We start from the raw sequence: 23,843 nt of genomic DNA, 5'->3' as shown, positions 1-23,843 counted from the left end.
CTTCAAAATACATCCTTACCCCTTTGAGCCCAAATCTGATCTGAAATATGAGACTGGACAACGTGAACAACCTCCGCACCAAAGATTATGAAATGAATGGCTGTTTATGGACATGCACAACGTCTCAAAAGTTTAAAAAAACAAGAAAATAACATTGCAAACGAAGTGTCCTACAGGGAGCATTTTTACATAAATTCACATTCATTCACAACATCATAACACTATATAAATGACAGAAAACCACAAAAAGCTCAGTATGTCCCCTTTAAAATAAATGTTGCCTCTGTTTTTCTTGTTGCCTTGATTACATGGTTACTGTTTTCCCATCTGTACAACTCCAACTCCAAATGTTGTGCTTTATATATCCAGGTGCAACAGTCATTTGTAATAACTGTTGATCCAGCATGGCAGAATGTGCAAAAAGAGTGCCACAGACAAAAACTTCGATAAAGAACTTCGGGACAAATACGTCACATTACATCATATGTGCTTGATTGTAGTACAGAAATACAACATTGGTTTGCTCTTACATAGCAAACATGGAAAAAAAAGGTTTAAAACTAGGCTTAAAACTTCCTTTTTGATAAATCTTATAGTTAGGACCAGCCAGGCTCGCCTTGGATCAGCCCCTAGTTATGCTTTTATAGGCCTAGACTGCCGGAGACTTCCCATGATGCACTGAGCTCCTCTCTTCACCTCCTCCTCTCCGTCTGTATGCCTTCATATGCCATTAATGCATGTTACTAACTTGACTTCTTCCTCAAAATTTTTGTGCTTTCTCATCTCACAGGAAACTCCCAAGTCCGAGGGATGACAGCTTGGTCCAGCCTGGATGCCTTCTCCGGATATTATTGCTATTATTATTGCAAGTCATCTCTATTATTGTTATTGTTGTTGTTGTTGTTGGTATTGTTGGTTACGCTTCCCTGTGTCTCTCTCCCCTCTCCGCCTCCCTCCCTCTTTCTCTCTCAACCCAACCAGTCAAAGCAGATGGTCGCCCACCTAGAGCCCGGTTCTGCTTGAGCTTTCTTCCCGTTAAAGGGGAGTTTTTCCTTTCCGCTGTCGCCAACTGCTCGCTGGTGGGGGAATTATTGGGTCTCTGTAAATTAATAGAGTACGGTCTAGACCTGCTCTGTCTGAAAAGTGCCCTGAGATAACTTTTGTTATGATTTGGCACTATATAAATAAAATTGAATTGAACTGAAATGAAAAAAAAAAAGAATAAAAGATTGTCGATTTATTCAGTCTATCAAAAGCTTTAAAAAACATTTTTAGTGAATCTTTGAATGATGAATGATGCGTTACTTCCTATCACAGCACTTTCTGACACCCCTCATCTGTCCATGGCTGTCAGACCCTGAGCCCATTTACTCTTACTCAAAAACTCTAAAAATCTTAAAACTTTAAAAATCTTTAAAAACTGGTCATTAATATGTACTTTCATTTTTTTTAAAAAAGGCTTTAAAAAACAGCTGGGCACTGCAGTGCAATGTAATAAATGCAGCACAATTGCTGGGTAATAAACTCAGCTGTGGATTTTGTACTATATGATATATGAGGCTTTGGATACACAGACAATACTTGTCCGTAGGATCAATTCATTATTGGGTTTGAACTTTTCATAGGACTTGTTGACAATAAGAAAGATATAGAATAACATCAGACTTATCCTTCAACACATACATACACAGAAAAAGATATATAGGCAAATAGACAGATAACCACTAGTGGGGAACACTGCAGGCAAAACAATCAACAAATCAAACTCAGACAAAGAATCAAGTAGACAAATAGAGACACAGATGAGGGTGATGGCAGAAGCGAAAGTTAACAGACAGGAAATCTGATTCAGACAGACAATGGAGGGGAAAGAGTAGAAGGACCGGCAGGTAGAAGAGTAAACCAGTAAGCAGACAAGCGTAGACAACTGATGAAAGCAGCCGGAAGACAAATGTAAATGCGAAGTGGAAGACAGAGGTCTGACAGAGGAGCAGATGGAGGTAAAAGGCAGGGAGGCAGAGAGAGACAGGCGGCGACACGAAAAAGGCGGAGGAAGACGCTGAGGCAGGTACTTGTAGTAAAAGGTCAATGCTCCTGTGATAAGGCGTGCTTGGACAGCATGCTCACAGTGAGCGGGCGAGCACTTGTCAACATGATACCAGTGCACTTCACTGGCCACAGTACACTCAGCAGGGCACACAAGGACAGAAGCATCGCAGTGTAAAAAGCCTTTTATGAGGCATCGGCAGGTTCTCACTGAAACTAACACAAACATGAACGGGGCCCTGAAATACGACATCCACCATATAAAAAAAAAGGCCAGTGACTAAAAATGTCTGCACAGTGTTGATAAGGTTGTTTATCACTAATTACAGGATTCATTTACATTTCTCTGGCCTGTATTTGCTGAATGAACAAAACTGACTGAAGTTTCAAGTGGAGAGAAGACAGCGGTACATATCAAATGACTGAATGACAAAGGAAGATTGAAGGCAGTGGGAGACACTTAATATAAGATGTCCTCTCAGGAAAAACAAGTGAGTCACAAACTAAAACAGACTTCCATCTATATTCAAGATGAAGCTAAAAAATTGATTACAATGAGTAGACAGGAAGCAGACTACTTGTGTTTTTGAGGAAATAAAATCAATAAATCATCATTGAAGCGGTGAAACTCGGAATTGTAACAAAATTAAAATTTTAATCATCAGTTGAGAAGCTGCAGAGCAGCAGTGCCGGGAAGTACCCGGGGCTAGACCTTGAAATATACTGAGCTTTCGAGTTTTTCAGGTTCTCGAGTTTTAAAGTGATCTGTCACCTTTCAGACCATAAGTGTGCAGGACATGCTAATATGCGTTGGTACTGAATGGAAGTAAAACAATTTCTGCTACATTGTCCTGTCAAGAAATGAAGTGGTCGGCATTTGTGTTTATCCCACTAGAATATTAATTTAAAGTAAAAAAAACAAAAATATACCAATTGACCAGTTAAGAGTGTTTCTATGAACCCTATTTTCCCATCATTTTGTTTCTAAGTGACTAATGGGGACAACAATTCTTGAAATTGGTCCAGTATTGAATGAGAGCTGCTGCAATTGCGAAACAGGCTGCAATGTAATGTAACGAGGCAATAGAGCCCCATCGATGTATGTCCACTAAATGTGCTTGTTTTTGCCACTGACAGGCTCAGATTGTTATTATAAGTGTCCGACAACATTAGGAAAGGAGCATAATTCAGTCTGTTTGTTATTGTTTCTAACCAAGTCTCACTCAAGGAGAAGTCTCGTCGTGAAATCTCAAGACAGTTGAGTCGTTGTCGAAATCAGCTAAATATTCAGTCATGACAGAGTTGGAGAGAGGAGTGTTGGAATACAGAAAGTGTAGCTTAGTTTTATCTAAAAGATTTTCAAAGTCATGCATTCAGTATTGAGTGTTGTTGCTCCCCATTAGTCACTTAGACACTTAAGATCGAGTGCTTGCTTTTAACTAGGTGTTCGAGTGTGCATCATGGTTAGCTTATGAATCCTGCATTCCTTGGGAGCATTGCTTGTATACATCCTCAGAAATTAACGCTACACGTCCACGAGATACAATTCAGCGCATGACTGGTGGTGGTGGGTCAGTATCACAAAATAAGGTCAGTAGCAGTTTCTGGTCACAACAATGGTGGAAGTTTAGAAGAGAAACTCAAAGAGCTTGTTCACAACTACCCTCATCTATACGATGTCTCCATGCCGACGCTCGATCAGATATTCCAGTGAAGACAAGGGATGATTAGGCCCCAATCTGCCCTCTAGAGGATACAATTTTGAATCCTCCGTGTATACATGAAAATATGCAAGCAGAAAGTAAAAGCAATGGAGCTGGAATCGCAGCCACTGTCCATGCATATGCGTTGGTAACTAAAACTGTATATTTACATCTTATTTATGTCTTTATGTCTGTAAGCTGCCATATATATTGAAAATACACACATTACAAAGTATAAATGTTTTAAACTACGCAAATAAATGTTTTATACTTGAAATTCAGTATTCAGTATGAAAACTAAGTTTAATGTGCAGTAAGCAGTCTACAGTCCATATAATTCCCAATGTTATTGGGTGAAAGCCAGTTTAAAAAAGTAAACTTCAATTGATTTAATTTCTGCTCAAAGCAGACATTACTCTAATGGTAGTATTTAAACTAAAATGAAGCAGTGGCTGTTCCTATAAGTTTCATGAATTTGTACATTATTCTCTCACCATTTCGGTATCAGACTTGCTGTATGTAAGTGTGGGACAAACGACATAAGTGTGAGACAACATACGCCATAAATAGAAAAAAAAACATCCAACGTCACTTAAAAAGAACATCAGCTCATGAAAAAAAAATATACACCTAAAAATCTAGGAAAACAGTGAAAACGTCTATATAACATGTAGTTTTTGGTTCCACCTAAAAGTTGCGGATCTTCTTAAAATGGTCTTAGCCTCTTTCGAGTTAATAACACTTGTTAAACTGTCATTTCTAAGACCCAAAAGCATCAGTTACGATGCTTTTGGGAAACACCTTTAAAGCTTAAGAAAGGTTTGTAAAATAGATTTCACAATCATCTTAACCTTAAAATGCTTTTGGTATTTTTCAGCAGCGAGTATGTACGAGAGCTGGTATCAGCTGCAACGTTACCAGCAGAATCCGTGTTTGTAGCACTGAATGATCTCAGCAGCGAACACATACAGCTACCTGAGGGACAAACATGTGTCAGTAAGTCACCACCTGCACTACTTAAAACAAGCTAAACATTGTCACACAGTAGTTTCAAAATTAGTTAATTATTTAAAATGAACTTTTAGCAAAGAGTTTATTTCTCCAGAAAGTTTGGTTTTTCTTTTTTAGTCAGTGTGTTTACAGGAGAATATCAGCGCTGCCAGTTCTGACATTTTCATAAATGTACTGTGATGTATTGTTGTTCTTTGATTAATCATATGAATGGTTGACTGTTACCTATATATGTGTGTGTGTGTGTGTGTGTGTGTGTGTGTGTGTACATTTGTTTGCATATGTGGGTATTGTATCTGTTTCTATGTTTAATTACATATACAAAAACGTGATTTAACTGATTGTTACTGCCTGCATGTGTGTATCTGTTTGTCTCAAAATGTGAAGTGTGTCGGTGTTTGTTTATTTTGATCGTGTGTGTGTGTGTGTGCGCGCGTGTCCCCTATGGCTTCTATCTGTGGAAGCAGAAAGATGAATGGAGCCCTGCAAAGCACTGCTGATTACACAGCCCATCTCTTCTCTCCCTCTCTGTCTCTACTTCACAGAAAAAAAACAAGAGATACAAGAGGGAAAGAGTGCACAATGCAGAGACAAAGAGAGGAGGAAGAGAGATGAGGAAGAAAGGAAAATAAGAGATAAGAATGAAAGGAGAAAGATAGAGAGAGAGAAGTCAGTGAGACCTCTGGGCGAAGGAATGTGTACAACATAGAAATAAGGATGAAAGATAAAAGGATCTCCAGAGGAACGATCACTAAATGGTCAAAACGGATCCTCCTAATGATCTTTTTTGAGGTTCCAAGTCCAGTGCAAAGTTCATTTTCTCCAATCAACACTCTCCTCCAGCTACTGCTAACTCAGAGCGATATCACTTCCTGCTACTTATGTTTCATAGTAAAACCTTTCCATTGGTGAATCACAACATCACAAAACAAGAAATGAAGTTAGCGCCAATCAAGATATGAACATTTTCAGTGCTTCTTTCCAGCGGATCACTTTAAAATATCACAGGGAACAATGTTAAAAGACCGTTTCTTTCCCTCTGCTGCACAAATGAAGCATAACATCACACAAATCAAATAAAAACACACTTACATGCTGTCTGTATGTCGTCGAATTTATAATCCTTCATATTTTAGTCCCGTTTGATCTTTGTCAGAAATACAATAAAGGAACAACCGGTGGATCTGTTTGCAGTGCAGTCAAACGAACTTAATACAAAAGTAAGTCAATAACAATTGCAATGTGATATGATTTCATGCTGCACACACACACACACACACACACAGCGCAAGCGGTTTTCCACAGAACAGCGGGACTCAGTAAAAGGAGCCGGTGAACAGTTGGAGTTGTGCCACCCGCAGCTCTTCATCTAACATCTCAATGTGGCTGTTCCTTCCTGTTCCATTTCTCGCTGCAATATTTATAATGTATCAACTGACAAAAAAAAAAAAAAATCATATGAATGAAATGTTTTGTAGACTTGATGAAGCATCGCTGTCAACGCTAACCTCCGTGACAAATACATTGTGTTTTCTGTGACTGCTTCACAAAGAAACTCTATGAAACTCAGAGTTTCATCGGTTCATCAGTTGAATGCTTTTAATGTGAACTAGCAGCAGTAGGAAATGTTTGGTTTGCTGCTTTAGCATGCAACGTTTTTTTCGTAAGTAATGGATCTGAATACTTCTTCCACAGCTGCTCTCAGTGCTACAACATGTAACTGCAGGTTGTGCAGACTATCACACCTTAAACACGTCATTAGAGTTGTCATCTGTTTTACTAAGTTGAATGGAGAACCACTCATGCTACGTCCACGTTACAAAATATGATTTGGATTGCTTACGGCACAGCATGGCGCAGTTTTACCAACCCGAAGGAAAAATAGTATTATTGAGCTGTTACCTGAAATCTGCTCCTCTTATCATTTATGAATGAACTTTGCAGGCAATCACAATAAGGTCTTTTCGGGTCTTTAATTTCATTTTCTGCCTTAAACATAACACATAGTCATATTTGTGGTCATATTCTGCATTAAAATGACTCAAGGAAAGGCATTTGTTCAGCATTTGAAAACCTCTCTGGGCTTTTGTTCCATGTATTTCTTATGATCTGCGCTTGGTTTTATGACTAGAGCTGCAACGATTAGTCGATTGACAGAAAATTAATCACCAGCTATTTTGATAATCGATTCATCGTTTTGAGTTATTTTAAAGGAGAAAAATGTTAAAACTGTCTTTTCCAGCTTCTTAGATGTGAACATTTTCTAGTTTCTTTAATCCTCTATGGTAGTAAACTGGATATCTTTTGGTTGTGACATTTTAGGTTGCACCCTGGATCAACATTTTTAACCATTTTCTGACATTTTATAGACTAAATAACAAATAATCGATTAATCTATCATAAAAATAATCATTAGTTGCAGCCCTATTTTTGACCACTGGTTTTGAGAGACATAAGTAGATGCAGAGAGAGAGAGAGACAGAGGGAGAGACATTGTAAACTTGTCCTGCCCTGCATTGCCTCCACGGTCCCCAAGCCACACCCATATTCCCTCATCCGGATTTTGATTGGCCGGGCTGCCAGCAACAGTCTTCCATTTGCCCTCCCTCTCTCCCTCCCCCGCCCCCCCCCCCCCCGGCTCTCGCTCTCCTCACAGCTTGCCACTGAATGAGTCCAGTCAGACACAAGCTGTTAAACAGTACAGCCTCTCTCTCTCTCTCTCTCTCATCATCTCTCTCACTCGCTCTCTCTCTCTCTCTCTCTCTGTCCTTTCCCATCTTAGGAGCAGACAGTCATTGGAGCATCGGCACGGCAACGGAGCGACACAGGACCGATGGAGGAGAGAAGGAGACAGCAAACCTGGCTGACAGCAGCGCAGCGTTGAGAAGATTTACAGCAGCAAACAACAAAACAGTAACTGCATTACAATTCAGAGCAAAGCAGAAGCAACAGATTGCCCTCAGTTGCAATTGTTGCTGCAACTGATGCTCTCCCAGCCGATCTGGAAAACGAAGCAGATTCGCAACAGCTCCTGCAGCTGACGTCTCCTAGGTTTTGAAAGTCAGTTTGTCTGTGTGAGAGAAATGCTTTCGCTGTGTCAAAGAATGAGGAAATGACAACGCCGTGCGACAGAAAGGAAAAGCTTTGATTCGGTCGGAGAGCAACACGTTTCAAGATGGGCGTCAACATCACCTCCACCACCAGCGTCTCCTCCCGTCTTCCTTCCTTTACTGGGATCTGAAGAAGACCAGGCATCCCGGCTGTGAATGCATAAACAGGAGGGGGGGGGGGTGTTAGATTGACATGCAGAGGGCAGAGTTCAGGGAGTTTTGCTGTGAAACAAAAAGAGCGAGATCTGGTTTTATCAGCCTGAAGAAGCAGGCGAGACCTACGATCAGACAACAGTCAAGTCCACCAGACTATCAGCTAGACTTCTGAGGACAAGACAGGGATGAACAGGAGGATGTACAAGAGCATCTGCCAGAGAACGGAAGCAAAACTAAAATAAAAACACCGGAGCAGAAGATGACAGGAAGAGAGAGATTTAACTCTGCTATGCACAGTCACAGATAGTTTAAAAATAGAAAAAAGCAAAGATATCAGTCATTAGAACAGTTCACCTCATCAAAAGTGAGCTAATAACAGAGACATATCTTCACATTTTGTATTCTTAGGATCATTTCGCACCACAGGAGCTTGCATTTCATCTAACATACGGAGAAAGAGCAACATCAGAATCTTTCTTTGACGTCAACTTCTGCCACCACTTGCTGAGAGTTCTTTGCACCGATTTAAGTCGGTGTGAGCGTCTCGGGGTTCTCGTTTGACTCTTCTTTTCGGGGTGAGGTGGATCTGCCGTGGGGGGCAGCTGACAGCCATCCAAGACGCCGCGAGCCGTACTCCGCGTGAAGAATGCCCAGCCGCGCTTGGCCAAGCCGGCCGACCCGGGCCCGACGGCGGGCCTCTACATGGAGCGATCGCAGAGCCGTATCAGCCTGTCGGCGTCCTTCGAGGCCCTCGCCATCTACTTCCCCTGCATGAATTCCTTCGACGAGGACGATGGGGGTGAGTGGGAATGACATGCGCACACACACACACACAAGCACACACAACCACAATAAAATTAATGGAGCCATACATAAAACATAGGACACAAGGCACATGTTATTTGTCACCTGTCTGTTGGAAAACTGATGTTTCCCTCCGAACGTCAGTGTGTTATGTAAAACAGTCTCATTCATTAAATCACCTTTCAACATGTGTATGTCCTGGAAAAACCTTGTATACTGTTAGTGTTTACTATTTATCTCGGCTGATTTTCCAAAACCCAAAGTTCACATTTTTATGTGATAATATGTGAAATGATCCAATGAGACCTACCAGTGGTGCTGAAACAGTTTGCTGATTAATAGATTAGTTGACCAACAGAAAATGAATTGTCATTAATTTTGATAATACATTTATTTATGGAGCAAAAATACCAAACATTCTCTGGTCCCAGCTTCTCAAATCTGACAATTTGTGGCTTTTCTCTGTTTTATAGAATTAAAACAGTTAATATGTTTGGTATCTTTGTTGGTTGGTCAAAACAAATCATCTGAAGATGGAAATTGTGTTGTGCATTTTATGATTCATCTATTACTTAAAGAGATAATAGACAGATTAAATAATACTGAACAATATTTGTTAGTTGCAGCTCTGGTAACATTGACAGGACACATATTACTGTTAAATTGTTGCCCAAAAAAGCCACTCACATGGCAGTTACAGGTAGATTTCCACTTAGTCAATAATGTTGGTATTTAGCAAAATTAAATACATCACTGTGTGTGTGTGTGTGTGTGTCCAGTATATACTGTATGTGTTGCATGCTGTCATACATGTATGGCTGTATTTATGTGCTACATACATGTGTTCATACATCTGGTCATATTAGACTCTGCATGGTGAGACTGTCTTTATTTTCATCCACAAAGACAAATCGCATGTTGTCCCCTTGTTTCTGGGTTTAAGCAACATTAAATTTTGGTGGGTTTCGTCTCCAATTGTGCTCAAATCTTTCCACAAAAAGCATGTGTCATGTGTGTTATTAGCTCTGGTATATTGAAAAATAACATTTTATTATATTCCTATTATATACTGGTTATTCTAGTCCCCTTTAATCAGATGAGTTAAGTCAGTAAAACAATGGCAAAATTAGACCAAGATTGATGTGTTGTTGGTATGTGTGTGTGTGTGTGTATGTGTTTGTGTGTGTGTGTGTGTATGAGAGAGACAGAATGAGAGAGAGAGAGAGAGAGAGAGAGAGGGAGAGCCTTGCGCACCTGTGTGGTTATGTCAGGTTTTCTATGATGAGATTGTCGCTCGGATCAAGTATTTCCTCAAAGTGGATGCATCAGATGATGTAATTGATTTTGCTCTGAAGTGGTATTATTGCTACATAACATTAGCCCTGGTTTCCTGCCGTACTAATCCTAACTGTAGCACTGGATTGTCTTATCCATACAAATTGATAAAAGTAATGAATGCAAAGGATAAAAGTACACCCTCTGTATGAAAGTATCTCTGGAAAAATAACACGTTTTGATCAGAATGTGTTTGCAGATTTTAATGTATGTATAAGCTAACTTTAAATAGGTCACAGAAAACACGTTCTATATTTTATACATTGTAAGCTTATCAACTGACATTTTCAATATTTAGAAATAATGCAAACGTTTTAAAAGTGTGTCTTTACACCTTGTTTATATCAAGCCTCCCAGTGGGAGACAACTGATGGTTGTAGCTAGCTAACATGACACATTACAGTGATAAATGACTGATAGTTGTAGTTGTAGTAACCTGGACTCACCAATAACTTTGGTCTTGCAAGTGGTGAGAAATAAACTGATTCTTACTTCCAGTGGTTTAAAGTGTACTCCTGGGTGTGTCAGTACACTGTGATGTCACTGATGGGTGTGGTTACAGGACACAGCACACTGATATATAAATGACATAATGTAAAAGAAGCTCAATGATAAAACTGTTTGAGTGACAGATGCTAGTGGAACAAAGCTCTGCAAGAGAACATCCAACATGGCCACCAAAGACATGATCACTGTATGTCATGTGGTTCTGGTAATTTTATGTAATTAATTACAACTTGTAAAGGGTTTTTGCACCACTAAAGTATCAATGGGTCTTGCATTATTAGCTATGTTTGTGGGCATGTCTTGTAGAAGGACTCAGTGTCACAATCTAGTTTAAGAGTGTTATTTCAGTTTAGACGGTGCTCATATGACACATATTCCTAATGAAATTGTGTTTGCAAAAGTAACACAAATTGAGTATTTCTTTAGCATAGGAGCACTGGTTCTGGAATTAATGGGGACAACTTGAAAGCAACAGGGGACGTACACATTCACAGAGGGGAACAGTAGGGGCCCAACAGCAAATCTTTGCTTGCATGATGTCCCCTAACAGTTAAATTTGAGCATGGCCATCAGAGTTGTATAGAAAACCCTCTCCTATCCTTAAGGTTGTTCTTTGCTTTGATTGTAAGAACTTAAGTGTTGCTGTTGCCTCGCCAACATTTCCATAATAACCGTATGAAAAAACATGAGAGAACAAAAGCTGCAGCATGGTCAGCAGTATTTCATGTGATTGTTTTCACACAGCTGGAAGTTGTTGGTAAAAGAGATCAAATAGTCTGCTCGGCTGAAACCACCTGTTGTCATTATTTACATAGCAAATCAGTGTAATTTTCAGTCCAAGACATGGAGCAGATCAGTCTTAACCAAACCGTTTCCCCCAAAGTACTGAGAGGGTAGCTCATTTTTAGCACACCACTTACACCTGCCACTTCTCAGCAACACACACAGATGTCGGTAAGTAATTATGTTTATGCAGTAAGATTCTTAACGAGACACAAACCTGATAAAGGGAAGAATATGAGAAGAAAATGATTGTGACCTGTTTTTCAGATGGTAGAATTGACTAAATGACAAAGCCCTCTAGCGGCCATAAGAATTATAACTCTTGTCCATCTGGAGCAGAGGAGGCAGGTCAGGTGACGTTAGTCTGGAGGAGGTCAGGGTGGACGGAAGGGCCAACAAACCATCTGACGTTTCTTTAATCATGACCGGAATCGTTCCTTGCAGATGTAAAGGAACGATTGCGGTCTAAACAAAGTGGTTATTATTGTAAGCAGATGTCTGAATGTGTTCAATCTTCAGCAGCCACATTTTCGAATAAGGTTTTGAGTTGTGTCGGCGGCATTTTTCATGCCTTTCAAGCATACTGAATACATGTTTCATTACGTGTCGTTACATTTCATTAAGATGCCTTGTGGCTGTACTTTACACACTTTAATTATCGTGCTACCTCACACCGTGTTTCCTCACTCGTTGTGTGTTAGCAGCAGTAAAATAATCTCCGTCTCCCTTCCTTTCGCTCTCTCGCTACCTACTTACAAACAAGAAGAGCAAATTTTACTGTAAATATGTTAAGACAAAATCAGTGGGTGCGTTTCCATCCACCTGTTTTAAATGGTATTTTCAATTTGCACATGAAAATACATGAGTGGAAAGTCAGGAAAAATCCAGAAATATGGTGAAAACGTTTTTTTGCGCTTGGCTGAGGCAGAAAAGTGCAACAAAGTGCAATGAAAACAGACTTAGCAAAGTAATTATGACGTACATGAAACATGAGACTTAAACATCCACTGAAACTTCTGCTGAAGAGATGAAAACATCAGATCTATGTGGAGCCATGAGGAGTCCGTAATGCTAATATATGAACCAAACTTAAATGCCATATTTCCGTCATGGTTTCTACATTGTTTTTTTTTCACTGTTTGAGGTTTGACTGGTGCTCTTGTTATGATGTCATCTTGTTACACCCTCTTCCTCTGCAATGGTTTAATGGCCCCCAACTGGGAAATTAGTGCCACCAGCTGTTTATCTTGATGAACCAACTCCTAATATTCACATAGCATCAGTGGATAGAGACGCGGTTTATTTTTTTTTGCTGATTTTCTGGAAATTCCATAAAAGTTTGCATTATATTTGGATGGAAACCAAGCTATATATACAAGTAAAATGCATCATTAAATATACATTTTATGTAAATTGTCATTAAATATAGACATTTATATACATTCACAAGTAACAGACTGTGTAAAGATAACAGAGCGGAAAAAAAGAGCAGAGAGATAATCCACTCACACAGCTGGTGGACATCAACACTCCAGCTAGAACGGCTTCATCCGGTGAACAGCAGAGTTATGAAACTATCCAATAAGAAAAAAGTGGTTTGATCTGTTCAGCAGAAAGTTGTCCCTGAGAAACACACACTGCACACTGGAGGTTTCTTAGACACCAAGTAAACACAGCAAATAATAATAAGCAGGTGGAAACATTTTCAAACGTCACATCTCGTGTCCTTAATGTCAGTTTGATGTTACTTCCCATCATTTAATTTTCCATTATCTTCACTGTAAGCTTCGCCTAGCATGTCACCTTAAAATGGGGAAGTAGAATGAGTTTAATTGTGTTTGTGCTTCTCTGAGCGTGTGTGTGTCCCAGAGGAGGAGGAGGAAAAAAAAAAAACCTCACGTAATTACAAACTGTCGGCTATCATATAGAAACATAATAGATTTTGTAACTTAACAGATTTCCTAGAAAATTGGATCCCGGTAGTGTTTAGGTGTCTTAGGGGAAACCACCCATGTCTTTCACACACACACACACACACACACATGAGGATCCTTGCCAAAGCTAATTCACACTGTCACCTGCTTCCAAAGTGTGTGTGTGTTTACTGACGCCAACCACGAAGAGGCTGATGAAGGTCGGCATGTTGGGAACATCACCTGTATGTAGGTGTGATTTTTTTTTTTTTTTTTTTACACATGGGAGCAGATTTCAACGTGACGGCCGCTCTTTTGTCGCCATGAAACCCGTGACGAATCAATATCAAAACTTAGACACAAACCTTCACAAACCTCTAAGAGCACTCACACACACACACACATTTACACACCCAGTTGTGATTTTAGGTGCACATGTATCTATACAAATACAAAGGTACGTCTCCAGATACACACACACACACACACACACAGATATGAAGGCAGTGTGTGAGGTAATCAGAGCGGAGCGGCAGGCCGTGGTTTGTGGCTCTCAGTCTAATTAAATGCTAATATGGCTGCTGATTGTGGCTGACTGCAGCTAAATAGAGGCCTGATTGCAGGTTAATTCTCTCTCTCTCCTCTTCTGTCTTATTGTCTCTCTGTCAAGCCTTCGCTCTCTCTCTCTCTCAGCCCCCTTTCCCCCCTCGGCGGTTTAAAAAAATCCTGTTTGCAGGTTAACTCTGTCTTTCCACCTTAAATCGTCTTTTAATCACTTTCCCTCTTGTTTTCTCTCTCGTTCTTTCCTTTTCCCCTCGCTCTCTTTGTTTAATTCTTCCTCTCTCTCTCTCTCTCTCTCTCTCTCTCTCTCTCACTTAAATTAATTTAATTCAAATGTACTTCACTGACAGGACAGGAAGGAAATCTGTGCTCTACAGCAGCAGGACATCAAGTGAAGTAATAAAAATAGAAGCTAGAGCACTTCGGCTCCCTGATAAGCTACAGCCCTCGCTGTTGTTTCTCTGTGTTTGTATTTTGGATTATAAAACTTTTAGTAGCTCATTTTGAAGACTTAGATCAGATATTCCCAGCATGTACTTATGAAGCATCTTAATGTCAGAAAAGTCATTTTATCCTTCATCTTGATGATTTGTAAAGTAAACACGTCTAGCAGGAATGTGCATTTGAGTGTATTTGATTATGTGTTGCTGGATTATGTTACATTGCCACAAAAGTTGAGGCAGCATTGTTGGTCTGAATATGATCTATAAATCTACAAGAGTGCGGCAGGTGAATGTTTTGATAAATCATATTCTTGAAAAGAATCATCTGTTGCCTCCAATTACAAGTAAAAATACAAATTTTTGTAAGCTAAATTTACTGAATTTTACATTAACCCATAAGAACCCATGGTGACAAATTCCTTATACAGCTTTATCCTTGATTTTAACTCATGAAGTCCCTCAGTAACATCTACTGAACAGTCATGCCATGTGACAATGTGTGAATCTGTGTAGCCATGACATCACTTCCAAAATGGCGGTGTGCCTGGTCAGCAAATGTGACAGCTAATTTTACTAGCTAATTTTAAAAAGTTTTTTGTTACTAAAGGTAGTTTTCAATCCATTTAACAATTCTGATACTTTAATAAAAAGACGTCCTGTATTACATTTAACCTGTTCTGAACAACATTTCTTGAACAAATTGATATAAAACAAGTTAGGGAAATATCGTTATGACATATATGTTACATTACAGATCTTTGACACTGAAAGTAGAATTTCCAAAAAAAAAAAAAAAAAATCAGAAATGTGTTCCTTGTGGTCCATTTGGTCTGTTTTATATTCCCCATAATTTCCCTTTAAGGAGAAATGGCCTCTTATGGGTAAAAATATGATCAGCTAAGTGTCAACTGTCTGTACGTCAAGCTAATCTGTCTTCAACTTGCTTGTAAGTGACAGACAGACTGACGAGATGACAACCTCTCAATTTCAACTTCATGACATAGACAGATAATACAAATGTAATCACTGATATAGTGAGTAATTGTGGTTTATACACTCAATTGTACACAATAAATTTTCAATTTCTCAAGTGAGAGTGTTCAGTCTTTGTTGTGAAATAAAAGGAGTGGACAAAATATGGACACACACAACACTAATGCCTTAACTTAAGACTACAAAAGTAGTGACTAAAGAAATAGAAAACTGAATCATGAAAGAACAATTTATGAAATCTTTTCATAAAGCAGACGAGATAAAAAGCACACCTGAAAAAAAAAAATTACATCACAAAAACAATGGTTGTGAAACAAGTTTAATATGAAATTATCAAAGAACTAGAAAGTTTATTATAAAAACATATCAGGCTCTCCACAGTCTAGACTGCATTACTTTTAGCAGCAACTAGCTCATATCCACTAATCATTTCGGTTCTATTCTCTGAGTGAATAGCACTGAATTTACATTGTAAAGTCCATCTTCTGTCCACCTTAAACATTAATGGACCTTTAAATCAAAAGGTAGGTAATATTGAGTTCAGCTGATTTTACTTTTTACTGTCTCCTTGGAAGGAAAAAAGTGAAATGAAACACAAATCTCAGCTTCTCCTCACATCCCTGTCTCTGCTGTTTTTCCTCTCGGTTCTCGTCTCCTCACGTGATCAGCAGACAGAACACCCTCTCTCTCACAAACACATATACACACGCACACACATGCTATGTATGTGTCATATCAGCTTAGGTGTCATTTCACCGCTCTGGGTGACAGACAGCTGAGGTGATTCTCCTGCATTACGGAGCAAATGTAAAACATGAAACATTAAACATTCACTCAGCCTCTCATCGATCCGTCCACCTGCTCACCTGTCTGACTCAAAACAACATCCAGCATCCGTCCGCCTTAAAGGAGAAATCTGTGTGAAAGCTGTGATATTTACAGTAATGTATCCTAGAAGTTGATTTTTTGTAATGAACATATTAGTGAACCCATTGTCCCTTCTTCTGGTAGTGATTTCCTACATTTCCTGGAAGACTTGTCGACAACTTCCAGACAAGCATCTACTTGTTGAACTCAGCTGTGTATTTTTACATGAAAGCAGAGAGACTGATAGTTATAACATAGCTCGAGGTTTTCCAGTTCAGAAATGTGCTCCATGTTTTTCACTCTAAGCCCATTGCTGCATTATATTGTGAGCAGTTTCCTGCTTCAGTGGGTGCGGAAACTGATCTTTGTGTCTCTTTTACAATGGATTTCTTCCTGTATTGCTCTCTGTTGACATGGCAGCTCTTAAAAGAAGCAGATTGCTGTTTTTTTGTGATCAACAGTGACATGAACACTTTATTTTCAAAATGTTTCTTATCCCTTTCAACACAGCAGATTTTACCTGTGCTATCATGTCGGTCTGAATGGGGTATTGTACTGTAGGAACAGGAGTATTTGAGGTAAGAGTAGTTGTTGTGGTAAAAAGTTGCTCCTCTCACAGTGTTGCCAGGAGAAAAATCAGGCCCTATAGTGATCATGGCCTATTATTATTGAGGTGTTGAGTGCATTTTCTTCCTCATAAAGCAGATTTTTTTTTACTGCCACCAACCGCCAGTCAGTGAAATAGTGTGAAACCATCGACATGGGGGCAACAAAATGTGGACCCACTTTTAAGACACGTTGCCCCATAGCGCTACTAGATGGCAAAAACTTCCCAGGGTACCATTGTAAAGGTGTGTTATATGTGATTTATCTACTCACACTGGTTCCCAATCAGGTGGCTTCCTAAGGAGTCATAAGATAACTTTGAGGGGTCATGAAATATTTAAGAGAATAAGCAAACAGACGACATCACTGAAAAAGGATATGTGATTTTATTTCTGACATTTCTCGAATCTGTGCTGTTTTCCTGGAGAATTTTATTACTTCGAGACTCCAAAAACTAATAAAAATGAAGCAATTTGATACGGAAACTGCTCCTAGCTCAGAGACACAGCTGTCATTAGTCATTGAAGTGTCACAAATCAAAAATGTTGGATCTACTCCATGTACCACTGGCTCAGACTCTCATAATGCATCACGTTTGCTGAGCTGTAAAGTACATTTGAAAGTATGTGGTGAGATGTAAAGAAAAAAAGATGAATTCTCACAACATGGAAATACTCAAAATTGTACTTTTACAGTATGTTTGTATATCATATTTACTGGTAATATACTTACTGTAGTTAACATTCTTTATATGTCTGCACATTACTGACATTTTCAACAATCTAGTTTAGAAATAACTCGGCCCATGTTATTGGGAATAACAAAACACAAATACAAAACTACTGAAAGAAAATGGACCCAGAAAGCAAAGGTACGTTGCCAACAGCAGTCTTTTTTTTTTTTTTTTTTTTTTAAATAATGTGTTAGTGTTTTAGGGGAGGATTTTTTTTTAAATCTCTCAGACGTGTTCACTCTGAACTTCCCATTAATCAGATGGAAGAAAATCTTTAATATAGAAACAGAACAGGCACTGCTGCTGCTTGGGGAGACTAATTGAGTCTATATTTCTTTGTGTGAGAGTGTGTGCTCTTGTAATTCTGTGCTTGTAGGCACCAAATGTTCTCATAAGAGGAGAAAAAAAATGTAGAAAATCTTCCAAAGTGAAGTTTTTCTCTGCGCCCTTCACTTCCTTAAGCGGCTAGATGAGGTGATGATTTGGGCAGAATTGATGTTGAAGATAAGTTCAATAAGTTTAGGTTAATGGTTTTAATTAAACAGTTTGTAAATGAGTGTAATAAACTTGCAACTACGGCCGATGACGTATTTGTGTGCATAGGTTACTTTGCATAATTATATCAAGTGCATTTTTCTTTCTGTTCATATCCCTGTGCTTCCTGCAGGCGTGATCCTTAGATTAAACACTATCCTTTAAAAAAAGAGTGCAGGTTTGAACCTCGGTGGAAGCCAGTTTTCCCCCCCGAACACGTCACGACCCCCTGGCTTTTCAGTCAAAGAAGTTATGAATGAGATTGTCAGCTTAATAAGTGTGTGAAGTATGAGCATGCATCGGGTATTATTGCATTGAAACGGCAGCTATAGGTAATGAGATGTCAGTTATCGTGGGAGGATCTGGAACATTAGCCTTAAACGAATCAGAGGATGGAAAGAGAGCAAAGTAAGGAAGAAAGGAGGATGAAGAAAAGGAGAGAGGCAGCATCAATCATACCTCAATCACAGATCACATACATAGAGGGGAGATGAAGGGATAGAAGGGAAAGGAGAGAAGTGTGATAGAGGTGAAAGAACAGCAGGGGGGGGGGGGGGGGGGGGGGGAAGTGAGAATTGAAAAATTGAAGTGGCTCAGTAGGTCTCTTTTTCCCTCCTTGCTTGTTAACCTTGTCTTTTAGCCCCTCGTTCTTCCTTTTTACATCTTTCCCCCTTAGCTGAATTCTTTCCTCTCTATTCCCTCCTATCCTTCTCTCCATCCTTTCATCAGAGCAGTTCTCCATCTTTACTCCTGCTGTCAAATCCCTTGGAGCCCGAACACAGGAAGGGACAGAAAGGGAGAGGAAGGAAAAGAGCTGCTGGTTTCCACGTCGAAGTAAATCTTGTAACACTGTGAAGTTATGTGTTTTTTCTTTTAATGAAAAAAATAATGTAGTGAAAAGATCGCTACCAGCAGAAACGCTGTGAATATGATTACAGTAATGTATAGAGTGAAAAATGAGGCGGAAAGATGCACGGAGCCGATGTCAAATATATGAGTTATAGAGGAGAAAGAACGGCGGAGAGAGGTCTCTGGTGTGCTTCTGAGCTGAAGAGACGACCCAGAAAAGTCAGGAGTAAAAAATGGAGTGCTAGGAAAGGAGGTCTATTCTATAGGGAGGAGGAGGAGGCAGAGAAAGGGGGGGGGGGGGGGGAGGAAGAGGAGGTGAAGACTGCAGGTGTTCATTTGTTATACTGAGCGGTGTGGCAGCAGGGAAGGTGTTATTAGGTGTTGTGTTGTGACACCGGAACAATCGCTGTGGTTGTTCTTTAAATGCAGAGTTTCTCACCAGGCAGTGATGCACATCATCCATCGGCACCACACGGCAGAGAGAGGTTTGACAGATTAGAGTTTCATCACCCTGTGTTTATAATGTAATATGTGTCAGACAGTATGCTCTGTGAGTCTTAAAGGGGACATAAAATGCTTTTTTGTGATTTTCTGTTATTTTTATACTGTTGTGATCTGTGTTAAACATGGTCAAAGCTCCAAAACTTGAGATGAAAGTTTGTAAAAATGCTCCCTGCAAGTCAAAAGCCAGGGCTTCAACGTGCTCTGAATGCGTTGTTTGCAATGTTACCTCTACTTTCTCCTCGTCATGGCGTCATATTGTTCATGCATGCCGACAAACGGCTTGGTTGTTCACATCGTCCACTCGCATATTTCGGATCTGATTTCTGCTCCAACATGTACGAATCAAATGGAGACATTTATATTTCCTCCCGAGCCGCCACAGGAAGTCTGCTGAGGGGCAGCTTCCTGAGGCTAACCAATCATAACAGAGTGGGCTCATCGGGAGGCGGGCCTTAACGACACAGGAGCTAAAACAGCCTGTTTCAGACAGAGGCTGAACTGAGGGGCTGCATTAAGAGCCAGTACAAGATAAATAAGGCGTGTTTTGAACTGTAAAATAAAATGATAAACATAGAGATGTGCTATAGAAGGAACAAATAGAAAGAATTAATCCAAAAGGGACTTGAGGACGGTCAAACCCGTCAAATTAGTCACACTCTCTGCCTCAAAAAACACATTTTGATGCACCTCATAATCAGAGCTGATAAAGACAGCTGTTTGGCTTGTTGGCCCCTTTACTACAGTATATTTCTGCTATGGGGAATTTCAATTATACACATTTCAATTTTACAACCTCCATTTACAGTAGCAAGCAATTCACTTGAAGCTATTGATACCATTAATATCCTTTTACACACATTAATACTGAAGCTTTTGGATCACCGAGAACACATGGAGATCCAAATGGAGGTTCTAGCAGTGCAGAGAAGAGGAAGAGATAGGAGTGAAGAGAGGAGAATGCAAGTGAAGAACGGTCAGAAGACAGAAGAGAAGTGGAGGGCTGAATACATCGTCCCCAACTGTCCTGACAGGCTGCATTGTACCAAACTGAGAGCAGGAAGTCAAGTTGTCATGCGGGCTTCAAGCGGAGACAAAGCCAGACGAGTGGAGCGGCTGCGAGCTCCACAATGCCTCTCCAAACATACCGTTACATAATGAATGAGAGTGTGATTTCATTCTTAATGCCACAGCCGGTTAACAGCCGTGCTTTGTGTGGTAATGACAGGAAATCACTGAAAGGCAATTTGAATGTGTTGATCCGCCGAGCTTTGACAGCCACCTCCCATTGTCTCTGATGACACGTTAAATCCTCCCTTCCTGCTCGGCAAGCTTGTAAAACGCTTTGATACCAGTGGCTGTTAGGGATGACATAGAAATATTAGTTAATAAGAGGAGAAAAAAAAAGATCTAAAAAGACCTGTTTTAACCTCTTTTTTTTCTCACATCTTCCTCTCACTTTGACCTTTTCTTTCTTGTATCTTCCTCTAATTCTCCTTCCTCATCTGTTCTCACCTTCATAATCAGCTCTTCTCTCCATCTGCCCTTTGTTCCTTTCTTTTTAAACGATGTTCTTCTATGTCTCCTCTCCTCTCCTCTCCTCCAGGATATTATACATATGACTCTCTTCCAGTATATAAACATCATTTGTTAGAGATGCGATGCACTAATTTGCGCTGAAAGCTGTGACAGCATCACAGATAATGCATGTTAATGGCTGACAACCACACCTTTTCCTCCGCCTCTTGTTTCATTGGTGCGGCGCTGCTAATTCAAAGAGGGCGAACACACATCTCTCATCTCTAATGTTTGTTTAGGATCACGATAAAGCAATGAAGATAGTACACTTACAGTGAACCTGCCTTACTTACAATTCAGCAGCAATACCACTCGTGTTCCTCTCGTCGGTGTCGTGTTGCCTAATGAAATTTAGCTGGAAATACATGAAAGCTTTAATGAAATTAAGTTCATGTAATTCTCTGATGTGATTATCGGGTCATACTAATGCATCTTGAATCTAATGCCGCTGTAATTTGCTTACATCTCACTTCTCATACCTTTCGATGAACCTCAAGTTTGAAAATCACCAGATGTTTCCTCTCTTTTTTTTTTTTTTGCAGGGTTGCTAAATAAGCGAATGTGAAGATGTACATTACATCTAATTCTATTTCCTGTGTCATTTCTTAATGTGATTATTGTGCATTAACACTTTTAATAGAGTTATCTCTAATGACACCTGCATGCTGCAAATAACGTTTCCCTTATACAGCAGTTTTAATTAAATGAATTCGAGGACATGCAGTACAGAATCGCAGTAAAGTAAAGGTGTGTTTATGATGAGCCATAAAGCTGTACTCACTGAGGTGAGAGGTGAGCAGTTAAAGAGGCACTTTTCTTCATATGCAGCACTTTATAACTTACTGCTGCCTCATCTGGTCATTACACGGCAAGATTCTGTTTGTTGCTCTAAGAGCATCAAAGAGCGTGAGATCTGCCGTCGTTACTTTATTTAAAGATACACTTCCTGGTTGTGGTATTGTTCGCAACTGTGTCTCCAAATTTACTCCTAGCTCAATGCTCACATTTGAAATTTCCAAACAGTTCAGAGGTTAGTTTTTCGTGATTATGGTGTGTAGGTCTCTGCATGTATAACTGAAAAGATTGAGCCCAAAACTGATCTTATGAAATTTAGAGAAAAAAAAAAACTGTTTTTGACATTCATTGCCAATATCAGGATTTTACTTTATTTGTTTTATTTTTTTTGCAAAAGTGATATGGCAACTTCCACAGCTACCTTGAGAATATAATAGGTTTTACTTTCATATCATGTTAATCATTTTGTCAGAATAAATGCCTCATTTCAAACCAACATCCTGTATATCTCTTTTGACACTGCAAGAATTTTTCTAATTTTTGATCTCAGATTGGACTCAAATACACAAAATGAGTTGTTAAAATGGAGATTTTTGGTACAGAAGGAAAAAAGATGATGCTACAAACTTAACATCAATACATTTAATAAAAATACACAACGTAATTTCTTCTAAAAGTCACTTTTTATTTAGGAAAAACAAACTCAGTACTATTCTTACTGTGCAGTCTGGTTTTTATTTGTTATTTGCACCTTGTGACATTCAGATTCCAGGTGTCAACCTGTTAATAAGTGTTTCTGATTCTGATGTTGGCTGTAATTTCAATGCGAGCCATCCTTAATCGGACTGTCTTCTACATCTCAAATGGTGGAGGAACCATTTTAGAGGGACTCTATTTAGTGGAGACACCTTATCCAACCTCCCTCTGAGTGCTTTATACACTCTGACGGCCCAACAGCTGGTACGGTTAAAACTTTTATTGTATTAGATGACATGTCACAGTGCTCTGCTGTGATTCTCGATAATTCACCGTGCGCGCCACAAAAAAAAGTGTTCCGACTTTGAAAAGAGCTTCGGTGATGGTTACTTGCTTGTAAAAAAAAGAAAATGTGCTTGTTAGAGTCAAGTCTAGAAGTTTTGTTTTATGCAAAATACTGGACATTGTTGGAGTAGTTTATTTTAGCTTCTTTTATTTCCAATTTAACACTTTTAAATTGTATTTTAATGTCACTGGCACACTGGCTTGTGTTGCTTTTGTATTCCGTCTTGATGCCTTTTGTGCTTTATGTAAAGCACTTTGAATTGCCTTGTTGAAATGTTCTATACAAATAAATTTGCCTTGCCTTGACTAATACTCTGGAGAAAGTGTCCTTACAAATAACCTTTAGTGTCAATATGAAACCATTTTCTTTAATTTGTACTTGGCTTCAGCAGCTCTCTTGGAGCCACTTTTTTAATTTCATCAAGTCTTTGTTATAGTCGAGTCTTTGGAGTAGTCTTTTCATTTCCAAATGTCCTTGCTCAGGCATTTTCCTCATTTTAAAAGTTCTTGTTGGAGCCTCTTCTTCTACTCTGGACCAGTTATTCCTCCCTGCTGCCCTGCGGTCTCAATACAGACCTTGGCGGGAACAAATCACCACAGTGCCAGCTATAATAGAGGATAGAGGACTCTGCTGTGTGTGTGTGTGTGAGAGAGAGAGAGAGAGTGACTGAGTGCTAACACAAGTGCTTTGTGTGTGTGTGTGTGTGTGTGTGTGGGTGTGTGTTCTTGGTCAAAGATCCAGCCAAAATCATGTTAAATTTATTTCATTGGAAGCACCACCAGAATTGGTCCACCTTAAAGTGATTTATTCTCTCTGCAGCAACACAGCAAAACTGTCCAGTCATCATTACCAAGTGGAAAAGGAAGAGTAAAGACACAGAAGCTAAATGATTGGCTTTTGCATTTAAATAAATGGATTTCATATTTTCAGTGGTAGTGTTTTGGGCAGGTATGTACAGTATAGTACAGTATGT

General features: G+C 39.5%; 1 protein-coding gene across 1 annotated transcript in view; it reads left to right on the top strand.

Moving 5' to 3' along the window:
• Positions 1 to 7,459: 7,459 nt before the first annotated feature.
• rims4 (regulating synaptic membrane exocytosis 4) overlaps positions 7,460 to 23,843 on the top strand; it is a 56,562-nt gene continuing 40,178 nt past the window's right edge. Inside the window, exon 1 of the mRNA XM_044349626.1 lies at positions 7,460 to 8,825. Within this exon, the coding sequence (XP_044205561.1) occupies positions 8,729 to 8,825 (97 nt within the window). The 5' untranslated portion in view covers positions 7,460 to 8,728. The remainder of the gene's footprint in view (positions 8,826 to 23,843) is intronic.

The sequence above is a fragment of the Thunnus albacares genome, chromosome 4 (genome assembly GCF_914725855.1).
Source record: "Thunnus albacares chromosome 4, fThuAlb1.1, whole genome shotgun sequence".
NCBI lineage: Eukaryota > Metazoa > Chordata > Actinopteri > Scombriformes > Scombridae > Thunnus > Thunnus albacares.
This window is presented reverse-complemented; position numbering and strand designations above follow the sequence as displayed.